The sequence below is a fragment of the Pogoniulus pusillus genome, chromosome 2 (genome assembly GCF_015220805.1).
Source record: "Pogoniulus pusillus isolate bPogPus1 chromosome 2, bPogPus1.pri, whole genome shotgun sequence".
In the NCBI taxonomy this organism is placed as follows: domain Eukaryota; kingdom Metazoa; phylum Chordata; class Aves; order Piciformes; family Lybiidae; genus Pogoniulus; species Pogoniulus pusillus.
In genome coordinates, this window is record NC_087265.1 from 732734 (window position 1) to 758195 (window position 25462).

Consider the following 25462-nt stretch of genomic DNA (forward strand, 5'->3'; position numbering starts at 1 on the left):
TCCTGCTTCCTCTCCAGAGTCTGAAAGCCATTTAAGGTCTCACTTGTAGGAATGCTTAGGAAAGAGAGGGGAGGGAAGCAAACACAGCACACATTCAGCTTCGTGGCAGGAGCACAAACACCAGGCTGGCGAGTGGCACAGGCTGGTTGTGAAATCTCAGCACCATCTCTGCCCGGGAGGACCCAAGGGACTCATGCTGGTGATCACAAACTCTCTGCCAAGCTTTTGATTCCTCCCTTCATGCTTTGGGGTTAGTGACCCTGCTGCAGCTTCCCCTCCCCCATCTCTGTCCCTCAGAAGGAAAGTTAAAGTGATCATATCTGTGGCGTCTACAGCTATATGAATAGGTAAAGAAGAAGAAAGAAAGAAAGAAATAGGACATCTATGATGGCTGAGTTACCACTGAGGATTAAGAACAGCCACTCCTAAACCAATTCTTGCCTTAATTTTCTGTGAGAGGAATGGCTCTGAACAAAGGCTGCTAACAGGAAATCTCAGCCTCAGAACAGAGACAACACTCAAACTTAATGTGCCAGAGCTGGTCAGCTCTGAATGAAATGGTAAAGGAAATCACATGGAGGTTGAACTGGAATGGAATTGCTTCCAAGCAAGGGAGGAATGATGCAGGCAATTAGTCACACATTAAAATGATGGAACTTTTTGGCACACATTAGAGAGATGGAACAAAGTAATACGAATAAATGGACGGTGGCATAAAATGCAACATTAGTTTACTTATGCAACATTAGTTTACTGAGCCCAGAGCACACTGCCCTCAGAACCTTCCCTGCTGTGGAATAAAGCCCCTACAGACAAAGGGAACACAGGAAATCTAAGCTCCTTGGAGCCCAGGGAAGCATTGTGTGCAGCAAACTCTAGGGAATTACCTGATGGTCTGGAGAACATGGAGGTTAGAACAGAAACTATCATTTACTATGCACCTGCCTGAAAGGAAGGAGGAAAGGTCTCTGTTTCAGGTTAAATTCACACCAGTGCTGCAGTTCTAGGTTCTCTTTGGGTCCTGGCAGTATTTTCATCAATAAAGTTGACCCAAAATCTGGGAGAGTTCTACCAGAAGCTTCTGGTGACACAGTGGGGTTATGACACAAGAGTAATCTGCTCGTGGAATCACAGAATGGCTTTGGTTGGAAGGGATCTTAGAGATCATCTGCTCCAACCTCTAGGCAAAAACTGAGTTGTGTTTAGCAAGGATATTAAGAGTTTGATTTTTACAAATTAGTAACATTTAATCATTAGTACATATTTATCTTGACTAAACACTAATTCTTAGAAGACAGAGAAAGGTGTTAGTCAGAGGGCAATTACAGCCTAGCATGACTCAATTATGAGAGCAAACAAGCAAACAAATTCCAGTGTACTTGCCATAAGAGAAGGCAAAAGTCAGATTCAATTTACTGTACTAATGAGTAATGTTTTACTCAAATACAAGCAAACACTTAGTGACAGCCCTGAGCTGGAGGCAGCAGCAAGCTGGGCTAGCTAACAGCTAACAGCTTGCTTCAGAGGAATGCAGCAGATACTTGTGAACATTTACACCATTTAATGAAACACCAAAGAGAGGCCGGTGGAAAGAACAGCACTCAGCACCAGACTACTCTGCCTGCTAAAAAACCAATGCTGACCCAATAAACATTCTGCAATGCAGTTAGGAGAAGAGAAGCAGAACTCTAGGAAGGTATTGTCAAAGCAGGAAATGGTTTCTCACTGCTTGGCAGTTACCTGGGCATTTCAGCTCATCTGTATAGTCACCACAGTCGTTAGATCCATCACATAGCCACTCTGGCAGTATGCAAAGGGAAGTGGAGTTGCAGCTAATAAATCCTGAAGATTTGATCCCAAGTTTATAGAAGTAAGCACAGTTTGTATTATCTGCAAAGAGAGAGCAAATTGCTGGTTTACAGCCAGCACAGACCGAGAGCCTTGCAGGTGAGATTCCAGGTTTAGCCTGAGCTTGCTCAGACCGGGCAGCCGCTGCCACCCAGCTAGCAATGGCTCTGCAAGGACTGCTGTCTGGCAGGGAGCAGCCACGCACAGATGCTGTGACGAAGCACAAACACAGCTTACTGCAGTTCTTTTCATCTGAAGCGTCTGCACAGTCAATGATCTGGTTGCAGCGAGCTGATTTTCCAATGCACATCCCATCTGCACAGCGGAATTCTGCCGAGGCACACGCTGAATCTGTAAGAGAGGTTAGGAAAGATGGAAATTGGGGCACTAAAAAGACTCTCTGGAAGCACATTACAAATATTTTGTGTTTACAGCTTCTACCTTTCAGACTGAGGCATTCAGAGCACGCTGCTCCTCCACAGCTAAGCATGCAGGTGAAACACTAGGTATGATGAACTCAAGAGCACGAGTTTCTAACATGCAAACTTACATTTTGAGCCTAAAATTCTCTCCCTGGCTAAGCCAATTCAATTAGAGATGATTTCCACACGAGGAAGGAAGCAGCATTTTCAGGACCATCCATGAATCTCTTTGATTTCTCTCACATAATATCAGGCTGGAGTTTTTGCCTGGATGCTTTTTCTCTCTACTCACATTCAGCTCAACGATTAAAAACTATGCAGTGCTTTCAAAACAACTAAAAATGCTACTTACTACAGCTACAGATGTTTTAGCTGCACATTGAGGAATAATTTCCCCTCCAGTCTCCCTGAATTATAGCTAAGGATTTGTGTTGTCTGCTGGCTAGCATTTATTTGCTGCCTGATGCACAGATATAAATATTCATGGCTTAAGACATAAACCCAACTCTGAGACACAAAGGCAAACAATTCCAGGGAGTTTTGCAATGGACACAGGCACTGCCATGCACCTGAGAGGCAAAGAAACCTGCTTCAAAGGAGCAAGACACAGCAGATGCTGAGGAGCAGTCCCCCATGTCCAACCTTTTTTCTGCATAAAGATACTTTCTCATTTAAAACCTTCCAGAAAAAAAAACAGCTACTGTGTTTTGTTTGCACAGCTATTTGCATCTCTACCTGCCACGGCCAGAACCACCAGAGGAACCACAGAATCAAGCAGGCTGGAAGAGACCTCCAAGCTCATCCAGCCCAACCTAGCACCCAGCCCTGGCCAATCAACCACACCATGGCACTAAGTGCCCCAGCCAGCCTTGGCTTCAACACCTCCAGGCACGGCCACTCCACCACCTTCCTGGGCAGCCCATTCCAATGCCAATCACTCTCTCTGCCAACAACTTCCTCCTAACATCCAGCCTGGACCTCCCCTGGCACAGCTTGAGGCTGTGTCCCCTTGTTCTGTTGCTGCTTGCCTGGCAGCAGAGCCCAACCCCACCTGGCTACAGCCTCCCTTCAGGTAGTTGTAGAGAGCAATGAGGTCTGCCCTGAGCCTCCTGTTCTCCAGGCTAAACACCCACAGCTCCCTCAGCCTCTCCAGGTGTACCCCAAAATCAGCCTTCACCTCACTCCCAACATACCCTTTCTCAAACATACCAGCGTGCACCCGCTCGGCTTTGAACTCCAACAAAACAAGTCATTCCAACAAGGTTTCCTGCATTTCCAGTCACTTCTATTTGCAGAGCAATACCCTCAATTGCCCTTCGAAGTAACTGCCACTTACCTTTGCAGTCAAATTCATCAGAGTTGTCACCACAGTCGTTTGCACCATCACAGACTCTGCTGCTTGGAACACAGCGGCGATTGGCACACGGCTTGAAACCCTTCCGGCAGCCTCTGTTTTCTGGGAAGTTAAGCACAGGCTCAGCACCTCACTGAGGTATTTGATACATACTTAAAACAATCCGACCTTAATAAAAGCAGCCTGGAAAAACTTCTGAAATGAAAATGCATTTAGAGCTGCAGGAAAAGCTTCGGGAATTGTTTATTTATTGTCTGGCAGAAGAACCTGGACCAATAAACAGAGCAAGAGTGAAAAATGAAAGCATGATGAGAAAGAACACAAGAATGACAGAAGACATTAACGAGGAAAGGCCATTTCCTGGTTTTCATTATCACAGAATCCTAGAAAGCCTGAGATTGGCAGGGACCTCAGATCTCATCTGCTCCAACCTCCACACCATGCCCAGGGACACCTCTCAGCTACACTCAGCTGATCAAGGCCTCATCCAGCCTGGCCTGCAGCACCCCCAGCAAGGAGGCAGCCACAGCCTCCCTGGGCAGCCTGGGCCAGACTCTCACCACCCTCACACTCAACTTCTTCCCTAGCTCCACTCTAACCCTGCTCTGCCTCAGCTCCAAACCACTCTTCCTTGGCCAGTCCCTTGACACCCTAGGGGCCCCATGCTGCTTGGAGGTGTCAGGACACAAGCCCAAAGCAGTACTGCTCAGTGGATTAGTCAATCGCTGCTAAGGAGCCCAGCAGGCTGCCCTCGATCAGCCAGAGAGGAGTGCACAGTGTGTGACTCAGCCTCGGCTCCTCCTGCTTGCCCAGCACGCAGCACACGGTTCCGCGTGGCTGATCTAAAGCAGACGAAGCAGGCAGCTGCCACACACTAGTTAACATCAGATCCTTCCCAGCATTATCTGGCAAGCCCAGGGACAGGCAAGTCGAGGGATCTTGAGTCTATGTTCTTGTGAGCACTGAGGAATGCAGCAGAAATCAGCTCTAGCAGCTCAGTAAACCTCAGGCTACTGTCAGGAGAAAATTCCCTGGAATGACAAGAAAATATCTTCTGATTCTTCCCCAGCTACAACTTTCTTAGGTGGTCCCAGACGACTCCCTCTGTTTCCTCAGCCTGCCCTCCCATCCTAAAGAAGCTGTCTGACACCTCAGCGTTGCTCTTGTTACCTGGGGCTGAGAGAGATGACTGAAATGAATGGCAATTGGTCCCCAGGAGCACCCGCTGCGGGCTCCTGCGTGCTTGCTGTCAGTTACACAGCCCTTCCTGCGCCTGGGCAGGGTGCAGGCACACACAGCTGCCAACACCCAGGGAGGGAATTCACAGACATCACTCATTTGCTTTTCCCTGCTTTGAAGCAGCCACTTGTGCTTGAAGGGCCTTTCCCACCGAGCCACCAGCAGTGGTTTGTGTAGTGCAGGTCCTTATTTTGCTCGTCTGCTCTGTTAGCTTTTCCCAGAGGGAACTACACCAACCGCCTGAGTCAGCACCACCTAGATGATCTGACGGGAGGCTGCTGCTAGTTTTACATGGCATGATCAAAGCAGTTATCATGTAGGAGGCTGAATGCAAATGGGACAGAAACTGAAGATGAAAGCAGAAGAGAAGAGAAAGGCATAGTAGCAGTTGCTATGCTCAGACTGTCCATGCTCACGTTTTTAAGGGGAAAGAAAACATTACAATGCCATTCTCTTTCTTTTTTTCCAGGGCCAGCCTTGGCTATTGAAGTGTTTGAGGTGAACTGCAGCAATTAAAGCAAATATTTGCATGAAACTACAGTGCTGGCAGGTACGAACATGCTGGGTGGGGTTGAGATGACATGGAATCGTTCACACAGGAAGCAGAAGAGATGATGAGGGGGTGATAGCAATGAGCAGGACAAGAGTGAGCCCAGCGGTGAGGGACACACAGTTAAGGGCTTCCCCTGCAAGGTACAGCAATTCACCAGCACTGCTTTAAGCACTGCAGCAGGCAAACCCAGCTGGGCAGGAAGAACCTGGAAGTGGTTCAGGTACAGCTTATTAATGCAAAAAACCCAGACAGGGATAGAATCCATTGGGAAAATCATGAAAGCAACGAGCAGACACCCTTGAGTCTAATTCGTTGCAAACTGCAGATGGATTGGTGTGCAGAAAAGTGATGGTTTAGACTTGAGCAGGACATTCTACAGAAAGAAAACTACTACAAGCCATTTTGGCATTTTACTGTACTTCTGTTTGATTTTTTTCTAGTCATAACCAGAGGAACATCTTATTAAGTACTGAAAGCTAAGTAAAGTAGCTAAATTAAACCTCAAAACACTCGAGTCTTCCTCTCTCAATAAGCAGCAAGATGTGTTTGTCCTTATTTCTGTTTAAGAGACAGAAAGGGAGAACATCTGAGAGATGCTTTCAGTAAATGTGTCAGCTAAAATGAAGTTTGCAAGTAAAATATGCCCCAGTACAAGTAGCTCTATACACATTGTGTCTAAGTGCAAGCTGGCATCTGCTCCTCCTGCAGCTTTGGGTGCAGCTGGCATGGAGCAGCAGCAAAGTCACAGAGGAACCAGGAGGAGCATGCAGGACCAAACCAAGGCTGTGAAGGTGAAGCCTCCAGAAATACTTACCGCAGTAGAAGAGCTTCTCATCAGACTTGTCCTTACAATGAGCAATGCCATCACAGGTCAGTTGGTAATCAATGCATTCACCATTGCCACACTCAAACTCAGAGTAGATGTTGCAAGTGGAATTCTTAGCTACAAATAGAAGACATTAACGTGTAGCTTTTAATAGCTTTTACACTTAGTGTCAAGGAGAAGAATGCTGCCTGCCTGTAAAATATCTCCTGCATGGGCCTGGAAGACCTAGCAGCAACCACACAGAAAACACAATCACAGAATTAAGCAGGTCGGAAAAGACCTCTAAGATCATGGACTCCAACCTACCACCTAACCCTTCTCATTAACTAACCCACAGCACTGTGTGCCTCATGCAGCCTCCTCTTAAACACCTCCAGGGATGGGGACTCCACCGCCTCCCCAGGCAGCCCTTTCCAATGCCAATCACTCCTGCTGTGAAGAACTTCTTCCTAACATTCAGCCTGAGCCTGCCCTGGCACAGCTTGAGGTTGTGTCCTCTTGTTCTGTCACTGGGTGCCTGGGAGAAGAGACCAACCCCACCTGGCTACAATCTCCCTTCAGGCAGTGGCCAACTCAACACCATGGCATCAGAGTTTAAAAGCATTTGCAGTGGTGGCCTGCAGGATTGAGGACAGGTATCTAAAGAGGTCTGAGCAGAGCAGAGCCAAGGAGCACAATCCTTGAGTCTTCTCTTCCTGTTTACAAAAGCCTCCTCAACACAGCACATCCACAAGCCAGAGCTGAGCCCTGGCCGCTGCCTGGCTGCTCCGGCAGCATGTGCACAGGCACCGGCGCTGATGTGCTGCCCCCAGCCTGGAGACAGAGCCTGACAGGCACTGATGGGAGCCTGCTCCTCAGATTTGATTAAGCACAACAAATAACTGGCAGACACGCAATTATTGGTGGGTTTGCTTTCTCACAGTGGATGTTTTATCTATTCATTTAGCAGAGAACAAGATGTACATTTGCAATGTCTACCCCTACTGTTTCCTGAATATGGATTTTCCATTAGTTCACTTAGGAACTGGAAAAAAGACAACAAAATCTCACAGAATTGACACAGAATCATTTGGTGATGTCAGCACATATGTCAGCTTCATGTCTCTGGTTCCACATAAAACTGGAGAGAAAGAAGTGCACAGCACAGCCCCAGAGGAACAAGTGGGAAAGGAAGCTCAGTTACTGGGGTCTGGTTCTTCTGTCCTGGTAATTACAGCACAAATGCAGCAACAACCAAAGACCACTTTTAAATGCTGGGGAAAAGAAGGTCCCAGGAAGACCACAGAGCAGACTTCCAGTACCTGAAGGGGGCTACAATAAAGCTGGAGAAAGCCTTTTAACAAGGGCTTGCAGTGATAGCAAAAGGGTTGAGGACTTCAAGCTTGAGGGGAGCAGATTCAGACTGGAGATGAGGAAGAAATTCTTGTCAGTGAGGGTGGGGAGACACTGGAACAGGCTGCCCCCGCAGGCTGTGGATGCCTCCTCCCTGGACTTGATCAAAGCCAGGCTGAATGAGGCCTTGAGCAACCTGGGCTGGTGGGAGGTGTCCCTGCCCATGGCAGGGGGTTGGAACTGGAGGATCTTTAAGGTCCCATCCAACCCAAACCATTCTATGAATCTATGAATGCAAAGGCTAGGCCAATGTGAATTGAAAACATCTCCTGACTGGATTCAAACCCAGGGGAAAATAGAAAAGAAGTGCCAAAAAAATACCATATAGACTCTGGACAAGGCAAGATCTGATCTTGACTACGATTTACACAGCACTTTGCATTTCAACCAAGTTTGTTGCAGCAATTATGTTTCTCTCTTTCCTCCCCATTTTTCAACAGTGGAAAACTTAGAGCATAGGAAAAGTCATTCTGAATGACATTTGCAGTTCTTCACAGCCAAACCTCTGCTGGGCTGCAGCTTTATTCCTTAACTTCCAGCTGTCTGAGTCTAGTCTGGGTGATCTCATTGTGGGGGACAGGTAACTCCCAAACCTTCCCATGAAGGATCTTGACTGTCAGCAAGTCACACAGCCTGAGGACCCTTCAGGAGGACAGCTAACTCCTCTGCTCAGCTGGCACTGCTAACTTCCACCACTATTGAGCATCCCCTCCAGCTGCTGGGAAGAAACTTCTGATCTCCCAGCTGAGCAGAGCCTGTCTTGTTCTCACCCTTCCTGTGCTAGCCAAGCTCACTGATTAGTATCTGAATTCTGGTTTGCTTTGCTTTAACTAAGACCTCAGATCAGCACTGCCTGCAGACATTTTGAATCCTTGTTGAGAAGATGGAATCTTACATCATGCCCTAAAGAAAGACTTAAACACAGCTTTAGCTAACAGCTGTGGTAAGAGTTGCAAAGGCTTTGGGAAATACTAATGCCATATGATTTTAGACAAGCAATCACTGGGCCAGTGAACTGACCTGCTGAAGAACTGATCTGCTGAACCTCTTTCACGTCTCCTGCTGCTGACTGTGTTGGTAAGGGAAAGAAACAAGCGAGAAAAAGGTCAGCTTCAGTAACTCTTCCAGCGCTGTCCTAGGCAGGCCTGATGGACCAGGGCAGATAACCTTATTTATCTCAGCAGCAATTATGACAGATATGCAAATATCATAACTATTATTAAGGAAGCTGTAGCTTACTACCATAATAGCAGCTGTTTTCCAGCTTGGTTGGGGCTCTTGTAACCTATTGGGATGCTAGCAGCCATTTTTCTCTCCCACCTCCAAACAAGGCAGGACTTTTATTGAATCCATGCAACCAGTTTAAATCATGCCATGAAATAGTAACATCCATTACATTTAATGAAAGTAAAATGAGGCTTGCAGAAAGATTTGTCTCCTTACTGCTCTAGACATTACCATTTCTAACTCCTCTTTGTATCTTCTCTGATCCAAACTAATCTAGGCAATGTTTATTTATAAGTATCTTCACCAAGGCTTGAAAAGCTTTAAACCTGCTACATCTGACCTAATCTTCTTTATCAATCAACAAGGTTTCTGCCCTGCTCTAAGGAAGCAACCCCCCAAACATCAGGCTCTGTCCAGATTCAGGGAAGGGGCCAATTCATGCACTTTACTGTACTCTCTCTCAAAGTAAAGAGATAGGAGAATGGCAGCTGAGCAAGGCCTGACCCAAGAGACCAAGTGCAGACTAGTAAGTAATGGAACTTAAGGACATTTTCTAGTCTCTTCAATGATAAAAATCAAATAGAGAGTGATTGGCATTGGAATGGGCTACCAGGGAGGCGGTGGAGTCGCCATCCCTGGAGGTGTTGAAGCAAAGCCTGGCTGGGGCACTTAGTGCCATGGTCTGGTTGATTGCATAGGGCTGGGTGCTGGGTTGGGCTGGAGGAGCTTGGAGGTCTCTTCCAACCTGCTTGATTCTACAATTCTGTGAAATGTGACAGTGTAGGAGGGTGGAATGAATTGATTACACAAGCCTGGTGGTCATAGTTCATCTACAGGAATCAGAAACTCCAGACTCCTGTGGAAAAGAGCTTTGGAAAACAGTAGAGTCTCACTTACTATCTTTGAACCATTAGCAAACAGATTCTGTTACTGCAAATCCCCTGTAAAAGTGACTGCACCTCAGTTACACAGCTAGACAAGGTAGCTTTGGAGTAAGAGTTGTGAATGGCATACTTGAAGTGACCTGTACATCCTGACCCTAGGTCAGCTGTATGTGCCCTGTTGTGAGAGATGTTCCACTCCCTGCAGCAGCTTTGTGGCTGTACTGTTACCTGCCCCCCTGCCACGGTTAGGAGATTACCCAGACTAACCTCAGCCAGCTGGAAGTTAAGGAATGAAACTGTATTTATAGCTTTGCACAACTGACAAGCAGATATATACAATATATACAGATATGCTTACAACTCTATACGGGAATATGCAAGTAAAAAGCAACACAGATGCGAAACCCCTCCCAGCAGCCAGAAAACGCAGGAGGGGCTCCCAACCACCCTTCCACCTTCTTTCAGAGTCACAGAATCAGTCAGGGTTGGAAGGAACCACAAAGATCAGCCAGTTTCAGCCCCCTTGCCATGGGCAGGGACACCTCACACTAGATCAGGCTGGCCACAGCCTCATCCAGCCTGGCCTTAAACACCTCCAGGGATGAGGCTTCCACCACCTCCCTGGGCAACCCCTTCCAGGCTCTCACCACCCTCATGCTGAACAACTTCTTCCTAACATCCAGTCTGAATCTATGCATTTCTAGCTTTGTTCCATTCCTTTCCACTCTTTCCACCCTCTCCCTTATCTCAGGATCTCCTTTATGTGCAGGGTGAGCTGGAAAGGTCATCAGGAGGTGTTAGAAGCAGAATGATTAGTTGGGAATATGCAGTCTCAGGCAGAAGAGCTAATTCAGTGACCACCAGGCAGAGACTGAACTGATCTTTGTCTGTGTCCTTGTTTTCCTGTGTCCCAGCAGAACAAATGGATAACACAGACATCACCTTATTTTCCTTTCACAGCCAATAATCTCATTTCTCTCATTAAAATATTCCAATTAGCCTCAAACCGGCACAGGGGCTCTGTGCTGGCCTCTTTCAAGCAGCTCCCTGAGGTCCTTCTTAACCTGAGGGACCAGAACAGGGCACAACATTCCAGATATGGCTTCACTAGAAGGGGAGGAGAACCCACTGCCCAGCCTGGGACTTGAGGAATCTAACGCTCTGAAGGCCATCGAACAGCTCGGCGTATGGGCCCCGTTGTCAGAGCCGTTCTTAGGGCGCACTGCTGCCTGGGGCCCGGCGCCTGTGCCGCCGGCTGCCATGGAGCAGCGCCGTGCCCGCTGCCAGTACTTACTCACACATCTGTTCTCATCTACCAGCACCCTGTCCCCTCTGCAGGAGCAGTTCACGCGGCCATCGGCGGTCAGAAGGCACAAGTCGTGGCAGCCTCCGTTCAGCCGCGCACAGGGAGACAGCTCACCTGCAAAACAGAGCAGCCGAGAGCAGCTCCTGGGTTCACCTGCGGCGCGCAGGGCAAGATCGCGCCCGGGCAGCTGCGACAGGCGTCAGCGGGCATCGGCCGCTGCACGCTAAGGAGAACCAAGCACAGAACCCTTGCATGTGGCCACTGCAAAGCCCACGGCAGCCACAGCTGCTGCTCTGGGGCAGGGAGGGAGTGCACACAGCAGCCCCGGCGGCGAAGGGGCACCAGCCAGAGCTAGTGACTTGCTGGAGAGGCCATATCCCAGCTTCAGCCACTCTGCAACAGCAAGGACTTACGATGTACCTTGCTTAGAGTCAACAAATGTTCCTGACGTGAACAACGCTGGAACCAACAAGAGAGTGCCACTTACAGCTGTTGGTGTCGTTGGCAACAGCAATGATGCCCATGGGCTGGTGGGGGATATCAGACCGCAGCACTTTGGTGTCCCCTCCTGTGTATTTACTGGAACGCAGGATAGCTCTCCTCACCCCATCTGACCAGAAGATGTAATCATCGTACACAGCCAGGCTGAGAAAGGTACCTGGTCCAGATTTGACAATCACCTAGACCAGACAGACACGGGAGAGAAGCAGAAGGAAAGCTGTCACTGAATAAGGGGTTTTAGAGGTGCAAACTGACTGACACCACTTGAGAGCTTTAGACAAAACACTTAATTCTCCTTACAGCACCTGGAAAGTGAGATGACAGCACCTAAAATATATTCAAGGGATGCTACAAGAGTCCAAACACCAGAATTTCAGGCACAGAATCATAGAATCAGTCAGGGTTGGAAGAGACTGTGAGGATCATCCAGTTCCACCCCCGCTGCCACGGGCAGAGACACCGTACCCTAGATCAGGCTGCCCACTCTCCACAGTACACTGGTAAAAGCCTCTCCTGTTCATATCCAGACCCACTCCAACAGCTCCGTGCCACTCTTATGCCAGGCACACCAGAACTGATGTCATCTTGCACAATACAGGGACAAAGTTAAAAGAGTAAGGAGAGATAAAGGAGGCAGCCCTGCCACTGCTGCCCGAGCCCACCAGGCACACCCAACAGCACGTCTCATGCTGCGACCCTGAGCAGTGATGACTGACACAGCTGCAGCAACAACGCTGAGCTCGCACTAACAGCTGGAGAGCTTCCCCTGCGTCCTGAAAAGAGGAGTGGAGCTGGAGGCAGAACACCACAAGAATCAGGGAAATTCACTTTTAAGCTTGACCGTGTCTCCTTTCAGTTCTAAGTTCTCCAGACAGCTTTGGTCTGCTGAGGAGGCCACAAAGATGCTGCAAGGGCTGGAGCAGCTCTGCTGAGAGCACAGGCTGAGGGAGCTGGGGGGGTGCAGCCTGCAGAGGAGAAGGCTCCAGGGGCACCTCAGAGCTGCTGCCAGTGCCTGAAGGGATCCTGCAGGAAGGCTGCAGAGAGACTTGTGCTGAGGGGGTCTGAGCCAGGCCAAGGGGGAATGGTTTGGAGCTGAGGCAGAGCAGGGTTAGAGTGGAGCTGAGGAAGAAGTCATTGAGTGTGAGGGTGGTGAGAGTCTGGCCCAGGCTGCCCAGGGAGGCTGTGGCTGCCTCCTTGCTGGGGGTGTTGCAGGCCAGGCTGGCTGAGTCCTTGATCAGCTGAGTGTAGCTGAGAGGTGTCCCTGGGCATGGTGTGGAGGTTGGAGCAGATGAGCTCTGAGGTCCCTTCGAACCTGAGCCACTCTGGGATTCTAAATGTGAGGCACTTGTAGCAGTTTCTCCAGACACAGATGGCTGAAAGAGGGAGATGCCAGTCAGGTAGACAGGAGTTTGTGCCAGGATGCTATAAGCTGGATGATGTCTCTGAAGCCACTCCCGGACTGTCAGTCTGGATGCTCTCCACAGCAATCCTCCCCACGACAGTGCCTAGCTCGTACAGAAAGATGGGCTGCTAGAGAGGAGTGCATAAAGCCAAGGCCTCAGCTTAAAATATGAGTGGCTCTTAAATATTTTAACTCTAATGAATGGTTTATTGCTACCACTTCTCTTCCAAAACGCTTAATAAATGGGCTGTGCCAGCTAATAAAGCGTTTAAAAGTTGTGTGAGGGCTCTCTACTAAAGGCACCCAAATCTACTTAGAGCTCTGCAACAGAATGACAAATCCAATACAGGAAACTACGCTTTAAAGGGTTCAAATTAATGCCAACTTGAAGTCTATGGCATAATGAAATCGTTACACAAGTACAAAGTCATATTAATCATCTAGAAATAAATTTTAGATGAGAATCAGGCAACCCCAGCCTGACTTACAGCATGTTAACCAAAATGAGCTCCTGGGTTGTGCTCCTTCAAACCGGAGACATAAAACAGGAGGCTCTATTTATTATGCAGCTCTGAACATTGGTTTTAAAGGATTAGAGACAAAGAATCTATGGAGAAGTAATTGAGAGACGGTGACACAGGGGAACCAGTGACACAGGCAGGGGAACAGACAGAGTAAGTCACAGCTTCTAGGTACTTGATTAAGCCACCTGGAAGAGGGGTGCAGTTAGCTGAGACTCACTGCTTGGCTTCTTACTGGTGTGGGTGATGTACGAGAACCCAAAAGCTTGCTGGCTAAACTAACTCTGTCAGCTTTGATTTAGTGGAGCTGAAGTCTGCCCTTCCAACACTCTGATGCTATTGGGACAGAAACCTTCCCTCAAGCAGGGATACAAAACCCCAGCAATTGCAAAGGGTGAGGTGACAACAGTGGAGAGAGGTCAGGTCCTGAGGAGAACACCAACTCCTCACACCTGATGCCAACATGAAGGCAGAATTTGCAGCCTAGGTTTGTGCTGGGCTTTGTGGAAGAACAGTGCCAGCCACAGGTATGGATTATTACTCAGAACGATCCATACTTGTTGGCTGGACTGACTGAAGACCACATTCTCCTCATTGCCACATCTTCAAGGCATGGATTTCCTTTCCATTTCGTGCATCCTCCCAAAGCACCTTCAGAATACCTGGAATTGCAAGTAGCTGTCCCAGGAGAGAGCGGACACAGGCGCACACCACAGTTACAAGGACAGCGAGACCCTCATTGCAGAGGATTGCCCAAGTGCAACCTAACACATTCAGAAGTGCTTCCTCTCCAACAATTAATTTTTGTTTCTCCATGGTAGAAGTGAAACTGTAGGCCCCTGACAATCAACCCACAGTGTTCCACCTGCTACTTTGGTTTGCAGTCCAGCTGAATTAAGCAACTGTTCCTAGCAGGTCTGCTCTTGCTCATGCCCCGCTGACGCTGCACACCTCTGTGAGTTACAGCTGTATGAACAACTTCTCTGCCACTACCTACATACCAATTACACAACTTCCACTTTCATCTTCATAAAGGGCAAACCTCATCTACTCTTATTTCCAGCTCGCAGAATTCTGTGGAGTGCTGAGGTATTACAAATAACCTTCTTCTCCATCGCCTCAGGGATTATGTTTATCTTCTCATTAATTCCTTCTTTCAGTTAATTTCTACCAGGCTACCAACACTGGGCATGAAGAGAGATCAGGAAACAGTCCCAAACTAGGTGGTGGATCTGCCAACCAGCTCCTTAGCTCGCATGGATTAGAGGATTTTATTGCCTTTGCTTAGGGAATTGCTCTCATTAGGTTCGATCTAAGCATTACTTCACAGAGCTACTCAAAGCAACTCATCAATGTCAATGAGCAAACTCCCCAGAAAAACAATTAATTAGGGAGGATATTTCACTCTTCCTATTGGTGCTGGGCTCCTTTGGACAACTGTTAAAAGGGAAGGGAAGGAGAAGTGGAATCTTGAGAAACAAAGATTCTTGCTGATCAGATTCGCCAGAGAGCAGAATTAAGAAGAGAACTTTTCCTGCTACAACTCACAGAACCATTGAATCAACCAGGTTGGAAGAGAGCTCCAAGCTCATTCAGCCCAACCTAGCACCCAGCCCTGGCCAATCAACGACACCATGGCACTAAGTGCCCCAGCCCGGCTTTGATTCAACACCTTCAAGGGACAGCGACTCCACCACCTTCCTGGGCAGCCCATTCCAATGCCAATCACTCTCTCTGCCAACAACTTCTTCCTAACATCCAGCCTGGACCTCCCCTGGCACAGCTTGAGGCTGTGTCCCCTTGTTCTGTTGCTGCTTGCCTGGGAGCAGAGCCCAACCCCATTTGGTGGCATTGCTACTGAGGGAATATTAAACCCAACCACCACGGTGATGACAGCAAGGTTGTGCTTCCACAAAGGGTAGAGTTGCTGGGCACACCTGTAAAGCCACAGTGACTTTAACAGGCACACACACTAAAGCAGAACAGAGACCAAAGGATTCCAGCCTGGGTGTTGGAAAAGAATTAGACTCCCATGTGCAGGAAATCAACTCTATTTCTAGATTCTTGATCTGTCACATTTCATAGGATACTCAACACATAAGAAGAGAAAAAAAATCAAATTAAACTAGCTCCTGATTTATTGGGAAAGCAAGTCCACAGCAGAAAATCAGCTTTATTTGCTGCTGGCTCAGTTTCTGGTTTTATGAACAAAACAGTATAATTAAAGCACTTAGCAGCCAAAAGCAGCTGTGGCCACAAAATTAAATCCCACTAAGGGCAGGAGAAAAAAAATGGATGAAAAAGGGTAAGGGATTATGAGGAAGATAATTGCTACTTTTGGGTGGTTTTTTTTCACAACAGGAAGATGTGGCAGCGTAGGACAAGAAATGTTAACACACACACACACACAAACACCTCCCTTCTAGAGCAAAAGGGCTGCAGAGTAACCAAAAAAATAATCTTCCAAATGTGAAAGGCTCCTCCAGCAACCAAATACTACCATTAAAACACCACCTTAGCAGAAAATCAATCAGCTCTTACAATGCACTTCAAAAGCCCACACCTTACTGCTGAACGCTCTTCTGCCCCGGCACTGTGCTAGGGGGTTGTGGCGAGGAGAATGAAGACAGAAGCTGCTGCTATCTGCAACAAAATCCATCACAGCACCACTGGCATTTCACGTTCTAGGACACCACTTCTACCTCTCCTGAGCTAACTGAAACTAGACAGTAGAGAAGTTGAGATGGTGAGGAGGAAAACTGTATTCTGTTTATTTCTGAGGGTTGGTTGATGGTAGGACCTTGCAGAAACACCCCAGTGGAACCAGAGAGCTCTTGAAGGGTGTGGTGAAAAACACCTGGCCAGGAAGAATTCCTTTCTCTAGATCAGTAAGACAAGTTCCTGGCTGCATTCTGGATTCTGGTATCAGTAAGAATGTAGCCACACCATGATGAGCAATGCAGCTGAAGGGCTGCTAGAGGCCAGGGCAGTTTAAGCACAGATTGGAATGGAACAGCCTGATGGTTGCTGTTCTAGAGTGAAAAGCTACTTCTGCCTAATGCAGCAAGGGTGCCTTCAGAACCCAGAGAAGGCACAGGGAGCTGCAAAAGGCTCCAGGGGCACCCCAGAGCTGCTGCCAGTGCCTGAAGGGATCCTGCAGGAAGGCTGCAGAGGCAGAGGGACTTGTGCTGAGGGGGTCTGAGCCAGGCCAAGGGGGAATGGTTTGGAACTGAGGCAGAGCAGGGTTAGAGTGGAGCTGAGGAAAAAGTTGTTGAGTGTGAGGGTGGTGAGAGTGTGTCCCAGGCTGCCCAGAGAGGCTGTGGCTACCTCCTTGCTAGGGGTGCTGCAGGCCAGGCTGGATGAGGCCTTGATCAGCTGAGTGTAGCTGAGAGGTGTCCCTGGGCATGGTGTGGAGGTTGGAGGGGATGAGCTCTGAGGTCCCTTCCAAATGAAGCCTGGCTCTGACTCTGAAAGCTCTCAGCATGTAGGAACCCAAAAGCAGGAGAGTTATAATCCTCCTCTGTAAAGGAGAACATCTTTTTACCTCTGCCACTTTAGTTAGTGCTAAACTTTTTTTTCAAGCTGACACAGAGCATCTAGGACAACAATTCTGCCCCTTGGATCTGCTCTCTGGGGACTCTACCTGGCGTCCTGTGTGAAGTTCTGGGGACCCCAACACAAGCAGGACATGGAACTGTTGCAGCTAATCCATAGGAGGCCACCAAGATGCTCAGAGGGCTGCAGCAGCTCTGCTCTGAGGACAGGCTGAGAGAGTTGGGGCACTGCAGCCCGAAGAAGAGAAGGCTTCCAGGAGACCTTGGAGTGGCCTTCCAGGATCTGAAGGGGGCTACAGGAGGGCTGAAGAGGGACTATTGACAAGGTCTGAGAATGACAGGAGGAGGAGGAATGGGTTTGAAGTGGCAGAGGGGAGATTGAAACTGGATGTTAGGAAAGGGTTCTCTGCAGTGAGGGTGGTGAGACACTGGCACAGGTTGCCAAGGAGGCTGTGGCTGCTCCCTCCCTGGAGGTGTTCAGGACCAGGTTGGATGAGGCCTTGAGCAACCTGTTCTAGTGGGAGGTGTCCCTGCCTATGGCAGGGGTTTGGAACTGGCTGATCCCTGAAGTCACTTCCAACCTAAACAATTGTATGATTCTATGATGCCTCAGGCCAGTACTAAGGCAAAGAGATTCGTTGCTGTCTTCATCTCCACAAGGTCACCCACAAAACAGACTGTGCAGGGCAGGCAGAGCACCACCTGCGGCTCAGACAGGTTTTCAGTGCCACACGCAGCTACCATGGGGAGAAGGTCAGAGAGCACCACGCACTGCTGCCCCCCTCGCAGAGGCGCTAGCAGCCAGCCTGCAGGGAGCGGGTGCGGGGCCGCGCCGCACTCACGTATCTCTGCGACCCATCGTACTCGCTCCTCTCGATCTTGCCCAGGCTGCCGTCGGAGAAGTACAGCTTCTCGGCCCTGTGGTCGATGGTGAGCCCGTTGGGCGTCAGGATGTCGGTGCTGACGATAGCCTGGGCGTTTCTGCCCGAAAGGGTCGATCTCATGATGCTGGGGAGCTGCTCGTTCCAGTTCGTCCAGAACATTAAGCTGCGTTAAAATCAGAGTAACAAACAGGGCCATGAGATACATTTTAGAGTTCGATTCGCGATGAAATGAGCAGCAGAAGTCAAACCCAAACCAAACCGCCCCGAACGGCACCTCTAAGGAGCTCTGATGGTGGCTACTGAATAACAGAATGTTACAGCCAGCATCCCGTACATTACAGCCGTGCCCCAGTTCATTAGTTCGCACAGGAGAGCAGGTTTTTATCTCCACAGGCCTGCTCAGCTCTGCTCCTGTCTCCACACTCATGCACCGGTACAGCGAGCGCTGCAATGATAGCAGCTAATTCTCCTGACCTGCACGCTGGTAATTTCTACCTGGGAGATTAACCTGCAGCGTTTCCCACATTACAGCCGTGGTACAGAGCAGAGGACTGGCAAGCAGAAGGTCGCTGGTGGGGAATGCAGTGGTTCTGACATGCTCCACAGGAGGGGCAATCAGCCCCTCGCCACCGCTGCAGCGGCAGATGAAACGTTACGGAACGAGCCGCGGGTGCAATCGGTGCACAAGTATGCACCGAGCAGAACCTGCCCAGCCTCTCGCCATCTCCACCTGCTTCCCCTTGCTTTGTTGATGATATCTAGCTAAATCCTACTTCACAGCACTGCACAAGCTCTAAGTGAAGCCACGGGCGGCAAGAATCCTGACTCCCCACAGCCCACTGTAAGTTCCGCCAGCACGAGTTACAAACAGCACTCAGTAAGGCAGAAACGTGGCCTTGCCTCCCCGGAGAGGAAACCCAACGCAGCAAGGCAAAGAGCCTCGCTTCCACCTTAACACAGCCACCGCACTCCGTTTGCAAGACACTTACTAGCAAGAGGCTGAAGTGCAAACAGGAACCCTCCTCTTATCTTACTAAGAAAGAGTCCTCTTGAGAGTGGCAAGAAGTGAATTGGGCTTCATTCCAGGATGTAGCTGTTACATGATTTTACACAAGACGTGGCCCTATCAACTTGTCCCATAAGAAACCTGCATTCCTTCTTACAGATGCCTACACGGATTTGGTTTTACTTAATCACTGTGTAAGAGGCCTGACAAAAGCTCATTGAGCTCAGTTGTCTTTAGACCAGCTGGAACTTCCTCACATTCACAGAAATATAAAAACACACAATGTTGGCTCTCAACTCTGCAGTTGCTTCTAGCAAACCCCAAACAACCACCTAACATTTGCATCCAAAACAAAGAAATCTACTTAACCTCCACGGGGTTCAGCATTAGCTGACTGCAAAATAAAGGAGTGCTGCTGTGTCCTTGACATCAGGCAAGAAGTAAAGCCTGGTAAGGAAGATATAATACATCCTCCTGGTGTTCATCTAGAGCTAGAAGCTGGCAAGGAAGGTACAACACATGCTCCTGGTGTTCATCTAGAGCTAGAAGCTGGCAAGGAAGGTACAACACATGCTCCTGGTGTTCATCTAGAGCTAGAAGCTGGCAAGGAAGGTACAACACATGCTCCTGGTGTTCATCTAGAGCTAGAAGCTGGCAAGGAAGGTACAACACATGCTCCTGGTGTTCATCTAGAGCTAGAAGCTGGCAAGGAAGGTACAACACATGCTCCTGGTGTTCATCTAGAGCTAGAAGCTGGCAAGGAAGGTACAACACATGCTCCTGGTGTTCATCTAGAGCTAGAAGCTGGCAAGGAAGGTACAACACATGCTCCTGGTGTTCATCTAGAGCTAGAAGCTGGCAAGGAAGGTACAACACATGCTCCTGGTGTTCATCTAGAGCTAGAAGCTGGCAAGGAAGATGTCATACATACTTCTGACATTCATCTAGAGCCAACACATGTGGGTGATCATCTTCAGACATGGTTATTACTGCTTCCCGGTTGAAGGCTCCTCGTCGTCTCTGGTCAACAGTGTGCCTCATGATTGAGGATGTGGTTGAGCTGGTCCAATAGAGAGTGTCCCAAGCTCTGTGATAAGCAAGGCCCTCCACTGAGCCGACATCTGGAAGACAGGGTTACACAGACAGAGTGAATGAAGCTCCTTCTAACATGTTGGTTTTTTCCCCTTGAAACCAATCCTGCCAGAATCAGAGTTCAGCTCTGCCAGCTGCCTGACTGTCGAGTCTGATCATCCCAACTATCATTGGAATCAAACTTATTATCTGGTCATCCATTAACATTAAACATGAGGATTACTAATAATATCCTGCACTACATTTGTCAAGTCTGGCACTCATTAAATTAACATTTTTTTACTGCCATGTCCCCAGATAATACATTAGAAATAATAAGCATTTATTCCAGACAGCAATAATTATTCATGACTTCAAACAACCTTTAAGTCAGGTCCTGGGCATGTTTTCACTAATTACTTCTATTATTTAGCATCACCTTTCAATATGTTTTCTAACACAGATACATGAACAAGGATCAAAGTGTCCTGTTGTGATTAACTGCACAGGGCTTTTAAACACTGAAAACCACCGAGAAGAGGCCAGCTCTGAAGGTCTCCTCATCCCCACACTGTTTTAATCAGCTACAGCACCGCAGCCTCCCCTTCTGCAGAAAAACGGAGAGCTAGAAACAAAAGCAAACATTAATAAGCAGCTAAAGCATATATTTAATGTCCAAGGAAGAGAAATTGTATCTGCTGCCAATACATAAAAGGGGCAGAGCGTGAGCAATAGGAGTAATTACTTCCTGCCATTATTTCTGAATTAGCAGAGCCGTGCATGCTGATTACTTCACTTGTTTTGTTAGACACAACTCATTTCAGAGCAGAAGGTTCAAGCGGCTTATTAATGGGCTGCAGAAGGCACAAAGCTAGAAATCTGATAGGGATCACACTGGTTACCACAACTCACACTCAGGCTGCTGGCAGATGGGATTGTGCCATGCAGTTCAGAGAGCAAAAGGCCCCAAGGTGAGTTGGGCGAGACTGAAAGTGCTAACACTAAACCAGAACTGCGAAGGGCAAATCACAGAATGGTTTAGGTTGGAAGTGACCACAAGGATCAAACGGTGGACAGACTATACAGAGAAAAGAAGAGGTGGGAAATGGAGAGACAGATTTAGTTCATTGTCTGCTTGGGTTTATTATTGTTTTGTATAAAAAAAGCTTTTAATCTTAGCCTAGTCCTACCTTCAGCTTCTGAGCTGTTGACTTGTACTGCGGCTCTGAAACGCCTCCTGGCACACAAGCCATGGACTTGCCTAAAGTGCTACAGGGCATCTGTGCACTGTCATGGCCTATCTGTACAGAAGCTTCAGTGACCTGCCTTAAAGGACAGAGAAAAACCAAAGGATGCTCCTTAAAGGGAAGTGAATAGGCAAAAGGTTTTTTCCAACTAAGGGGGGATCATTTCTGGAGAAAAGAATCTATATCTCACTTACAAGGAAACAAAGTGATATTAAAGTGAGTTGAATGGCAAAAAATGGCATTGAGGCAACTTGAAAATGACACAAATCCCTTCTGAGCATGGCAAAGGTGACCCTTTGGATAGCACCTCAAAAGGGTCAACAGGTTCTACATGCTCGGTCTTTGAATGCCACACTTGGGTGCTTTGCTTTGGAGTGGCCTTCCAGATCTGAAGTGGGCTACAGGAGGGCTGGGGAGGGACTATGGACAAGGACTTGTAATGACAGGAGGAGGAGGAACGGGTTTAAAGTGGAAGAGGGGAGATTGAAACTGGATGTTAGGAAGAGGTACTTTGCAGTGAGGGTGGTGAGACACTGGCACAGGCTGCCCAGGGAGGCTGTGGAGGACAGAAGCACAGAGCATGATCAAAGATCACTTTTGGGGATTCTGTCCTCCACAACCTCCCTGGAGGTGTTCAGGACCAGGCTGGATGAGGCCTTGAGCAACCTGTTCCAGTGGGAGGTGTATCTGCCTATGGCAGGGAGGTTGGAACTTTGAGATCTCTTCCAACCTAAACCATTCCATGAATCATAGAATTGTTGTGGTTGAAAATAACCTTCAAGAAGAGAATTATTTCATAGTTTTAGAAGTCTGTAGGCAAGTTTGTTTCCTGGGCCATGGAGTAGGCACAGAAAGGATACAAGACTTCTGTGCCTTGAAGGCAATGACTAATTGTTGCTGTTGACATGTAGCATGAGCTGGGTGAAGTAGCATCTGTACAGCGCAGGCAGCTCTGCAGTGTAAGTTACCAGCACTCATACAACAGGTTCTGTTCCTTTATATTGTTTGTAGGTCATGCTGGAAGTTAGCAAAGAACCCCAAAACAGATATAAAATCATTAATCACGGAAAAGTAGATGGTAACTGAGGACAGAAATCATCCTGGGAACGGTCCTTTAGCCACTTTCAAGTGGCTCCTTAAAAAGAAAACATTTTAGCAATGTCAAAAAGCCAAAAGCAGGACCCTGGAGATGATTCCCAAGACCTCGAGTGTTATAGCATTGGCAGTGACTATTTTACACTTCAGAGAATCACAGAATGGTTTAGGTTGGAAGAGACCTCAAGGATCAGCCAGTTCCAACTCCCTGCCATGGGCAGGGACACCTCATACCAGAACAGGTGGCGCAAGGCCTCATCCAACCTGGTCCTGAGCACCTCCAGGGAGGTTGTGGAGGACAGAATCACCAAAAGTGATCTTTGATCACACTCTGTGCTTCTGTCCTCCACAACCTCCCTGGGCAGCCTGTGCCAGTGCCTCACCACCCTCACTGCAAAAAACGTCTTCCTAACATCCAGTTTCAATCTCCTCTCTTCAACTTCAAACCCATTCCTCCTCCTCCTGTCATTACCAGACCTTGTCAATAGTCCCTTTCCAGCCTTCCTGCAGCCCCCTTCAGATCCTGGAAGGCCACTCCAAGGGCTCCTGGAAGCCTTCTCTTCTCCAGGCTGCAGAGCCCCAACTCTCTCAGCCTGTCCTCAGTGCAGAGCTGCTGCAGCCCTCTGAGCATTTTCATGGCTCTCCTCTGGACTTCCCACTTCCTTAAAAAACAGTTCGGTGCACTTTTAATTTGTTCTAGGTTAGCTTCTCATTAGATACTTAGCTACCTTAAAAGATGGCTGAAGTAAGTACCCATCCTCTCCAGTGCTGCCGCTGAGGCATTCAGTCCCAAAATCCACTGACAAGAGAAAAATTGGCAATTTGTTTACCCTCAGCCTCATATTTTCAGAGCATCCTATAATATTCTGAATTAGTAAAGCATAAAGAAAGTGGAAATGAAAAGCAGCACATTTGTTTCCCTGACATATTGAATTAAAACACTGATGGCATTAGATGCCTACAGCACTGATTAAATTTATTCTAGCCATGAAGCAACAGTTTATGATTTTCACATGAATAGAATACTTAAATGAAAGGAACATTAATACAATATGATATTAATATACAAATACTCACATTATTCACCTGCCACTGACACTGTGAATTAAATCAGTAATGGGGTGTACAACTGATGAAATATCTACACAAGAGAAGGCAACAGCTGATGATGTAGCATGGTGGCGGCAGAGCGATCGCATCATCGCCCTGCCAAACGTTATCTATCACCTTTCCTGAGCTTAACGAAGATGGATTGCATCCCACACACGAGATGCAGCCCATAAATATTGTCACCCTGATCTTCAGCTGACTTTCACAGGGAACAGACAAGCAACAAATCAATAACTGAATAACGCAGATCGGAGCTCCCTCGTCACGGCACAGAGAAAACAGAGGCGCTGTAGGACATGCAGCTGCGATGGTGCAGTAGCTGTTGCTGTGGCTGGGTGAGCGAGATGCTGCTTCTCACTTGCCTAGACTTTTATTTCCTATCAGCTTGGAAATTCTCTGCAAAGTTTGCAGTCAAAACACTTCCAGTTGCACCACTTCAATTAGCCTTTGCTTTTAATTCTCTCTTTTTACCAGCTCCTTTTCTTTAAGTGGTAAGGGAAGAACAACTGTCAACATCGTAATTTTTTCACCCTGAAAAGCCATCAAAGTAATAAAATGGAGCATAAACAGCACTTTGCTGTCAGCACTTTGGAGAAGGCTTTAATGCTCAGTACTTCATGTTAAAGACCTGCTCGATCTTTACTTATTCTCTGAAGTGGTTTCACAATTCACCTGTCAGGATACAGACCCTCAGCTGTAAGAGCAGACTGGGCACAGGAGAGGACACTGCTCTCTGCCAGTCTGCTCAGGTAACCTGGCAATAGGTAAGAGGTGCTCACCATTTGATCTGAGGTCTCACAAGCAATGAAGCCCCTGGAGAAAAGGCTTCATAGCTAACTGACTGTGCAAATCCAACCTGAGATAGTTCTTTACTCTTCTGCTTAGCTCCTCAAGTACTACAAAGAAAGGAGCAGTTGCAGTAAAAAATAAGGAAGAAGATTTCCATTTATCTTGAAAGTTAGAGTAGAGCTGAGGAGGAAGTTTCTCAATGTGAGGGTGGTGAGAGTCTGGCCCAGGCTGCCCAGGGAGGCTGTGGCTGCCTCCTTGCTGGGGGTGCTGCAGGCCAGGCTGGATGAAGCCTTTGGCAGCTGAGTGTAGCTGAGAGGTGGCCCTGGGCGTGGTGAGGAGGTTGGAGCAGATGAACTCTGAGGTCCCTTCCAACCTGAGCCATTATAGGATTCAAATATTTGAGTGTGCTTTAATTTCCTTGCTTCTGTTAGTCACAGGTAAAGCAAGGCCATCAGCCATTCTATTGCAGCCACAATCTTAGGACTGTGCCAAATGGCACAAACCACTGCCAGCTCTAGCAACCAATCGCTTCCCTGTCCCAGTCAGTCCCAACAGAGGAGGTTCTCTCAGGGTACATTTACAGTTTGCTAAAATTCTACCAGACACCAGCTAACATCATTTTTCAGTCTCTCCAAACTATGAAACCATCCTACATGCTATGACACCTTAAAGAGAGCATAAGCAAAGGTTTGGGCTCTTCAAGGTAACAACTACCTCAAGACACTATAAACATGGAAGTAACCTCACTGTTCCTTCCAAAACCAAACCCAATCCCCCAGAACCAAACAACACTTGTATTTTTAGGGAAAGCATAATGCTGAGATCTCACTTCCGCAGGGCTCTTCGGGGTACTCCTAGTGACAGATGAAAATCCAGTCTGTGAACACACACAAATGAAAACCCAAGAAACACTTCTAAGGCATTCAGGACCAAAAAACCCTCTAGCAGGTAAAGACTTTTCTGGATTCATGACCTTGCTGTAGTCCATGCCAGTGAAGATAGATCAGATGTGGGATGCAATTACTGTACCTGCGAGGCAGGTGCAGTGTGAAAGACAGGCAGACGCCTAAGTGGTAGGATAGCTATAGGCACAGAATGGTAGGGGTCTGAAGATCATCCAGCCCAGTGCTAAAGTTCTCCTAGAACACACAGCAACATTCTGGAAGGTCTACAGCAGAGGAGACTTGCAACCTCTCTGGGCAGTCTGGCTACTGATAAAAGGGATGAGCAG

The 25462-nt window shown here is 47.9% G+C and overlaps 1 protein-coding gene across 7 annotated transcripts in view; it reads right to left on the reverse strand.

Moving 5' to 3' along the window:
* LRP1B (LDL receptor related protein 1B) overlaps positions 1-25462 on the reverse strand; it is a 646717-nt gene that overhangs the window by 108194 nt on the left and 513061 nt on the right. For all 7 annotated transcript variants that reach the window (XM_064154536.1, XM_064154527.1, XM_064154516.1 and 4 more), the window contains 8 exons: positions 19851-20040; positions 17872-18076; positions 11539-11731; positions 11040-11165; positions 6231-6359; positions 3607-3726; positions 2086-2199; positions 1741-1890 (listed from right to left, as the gene is read on the reverse strand). In XM_064154536.1, coding sequence (XP_064010606.1) covers positions 1741-1890; positions 2086-2199; positions 3607-3726; positions 6231-6359; positions 11040-11165; positions 11539-11731; positions 17872-18076; positions 19851-20040 — 1227 coding nt within the window. The remainder of the gene's footprint in view (positions 1-1740; positions 1891-2085; positions 2200-3606; positions 3727-6230; positions 6360-11039; positions 11166-11538; positions 11732-17871; positions 18077-19850; positions 20041-25462) is intronic.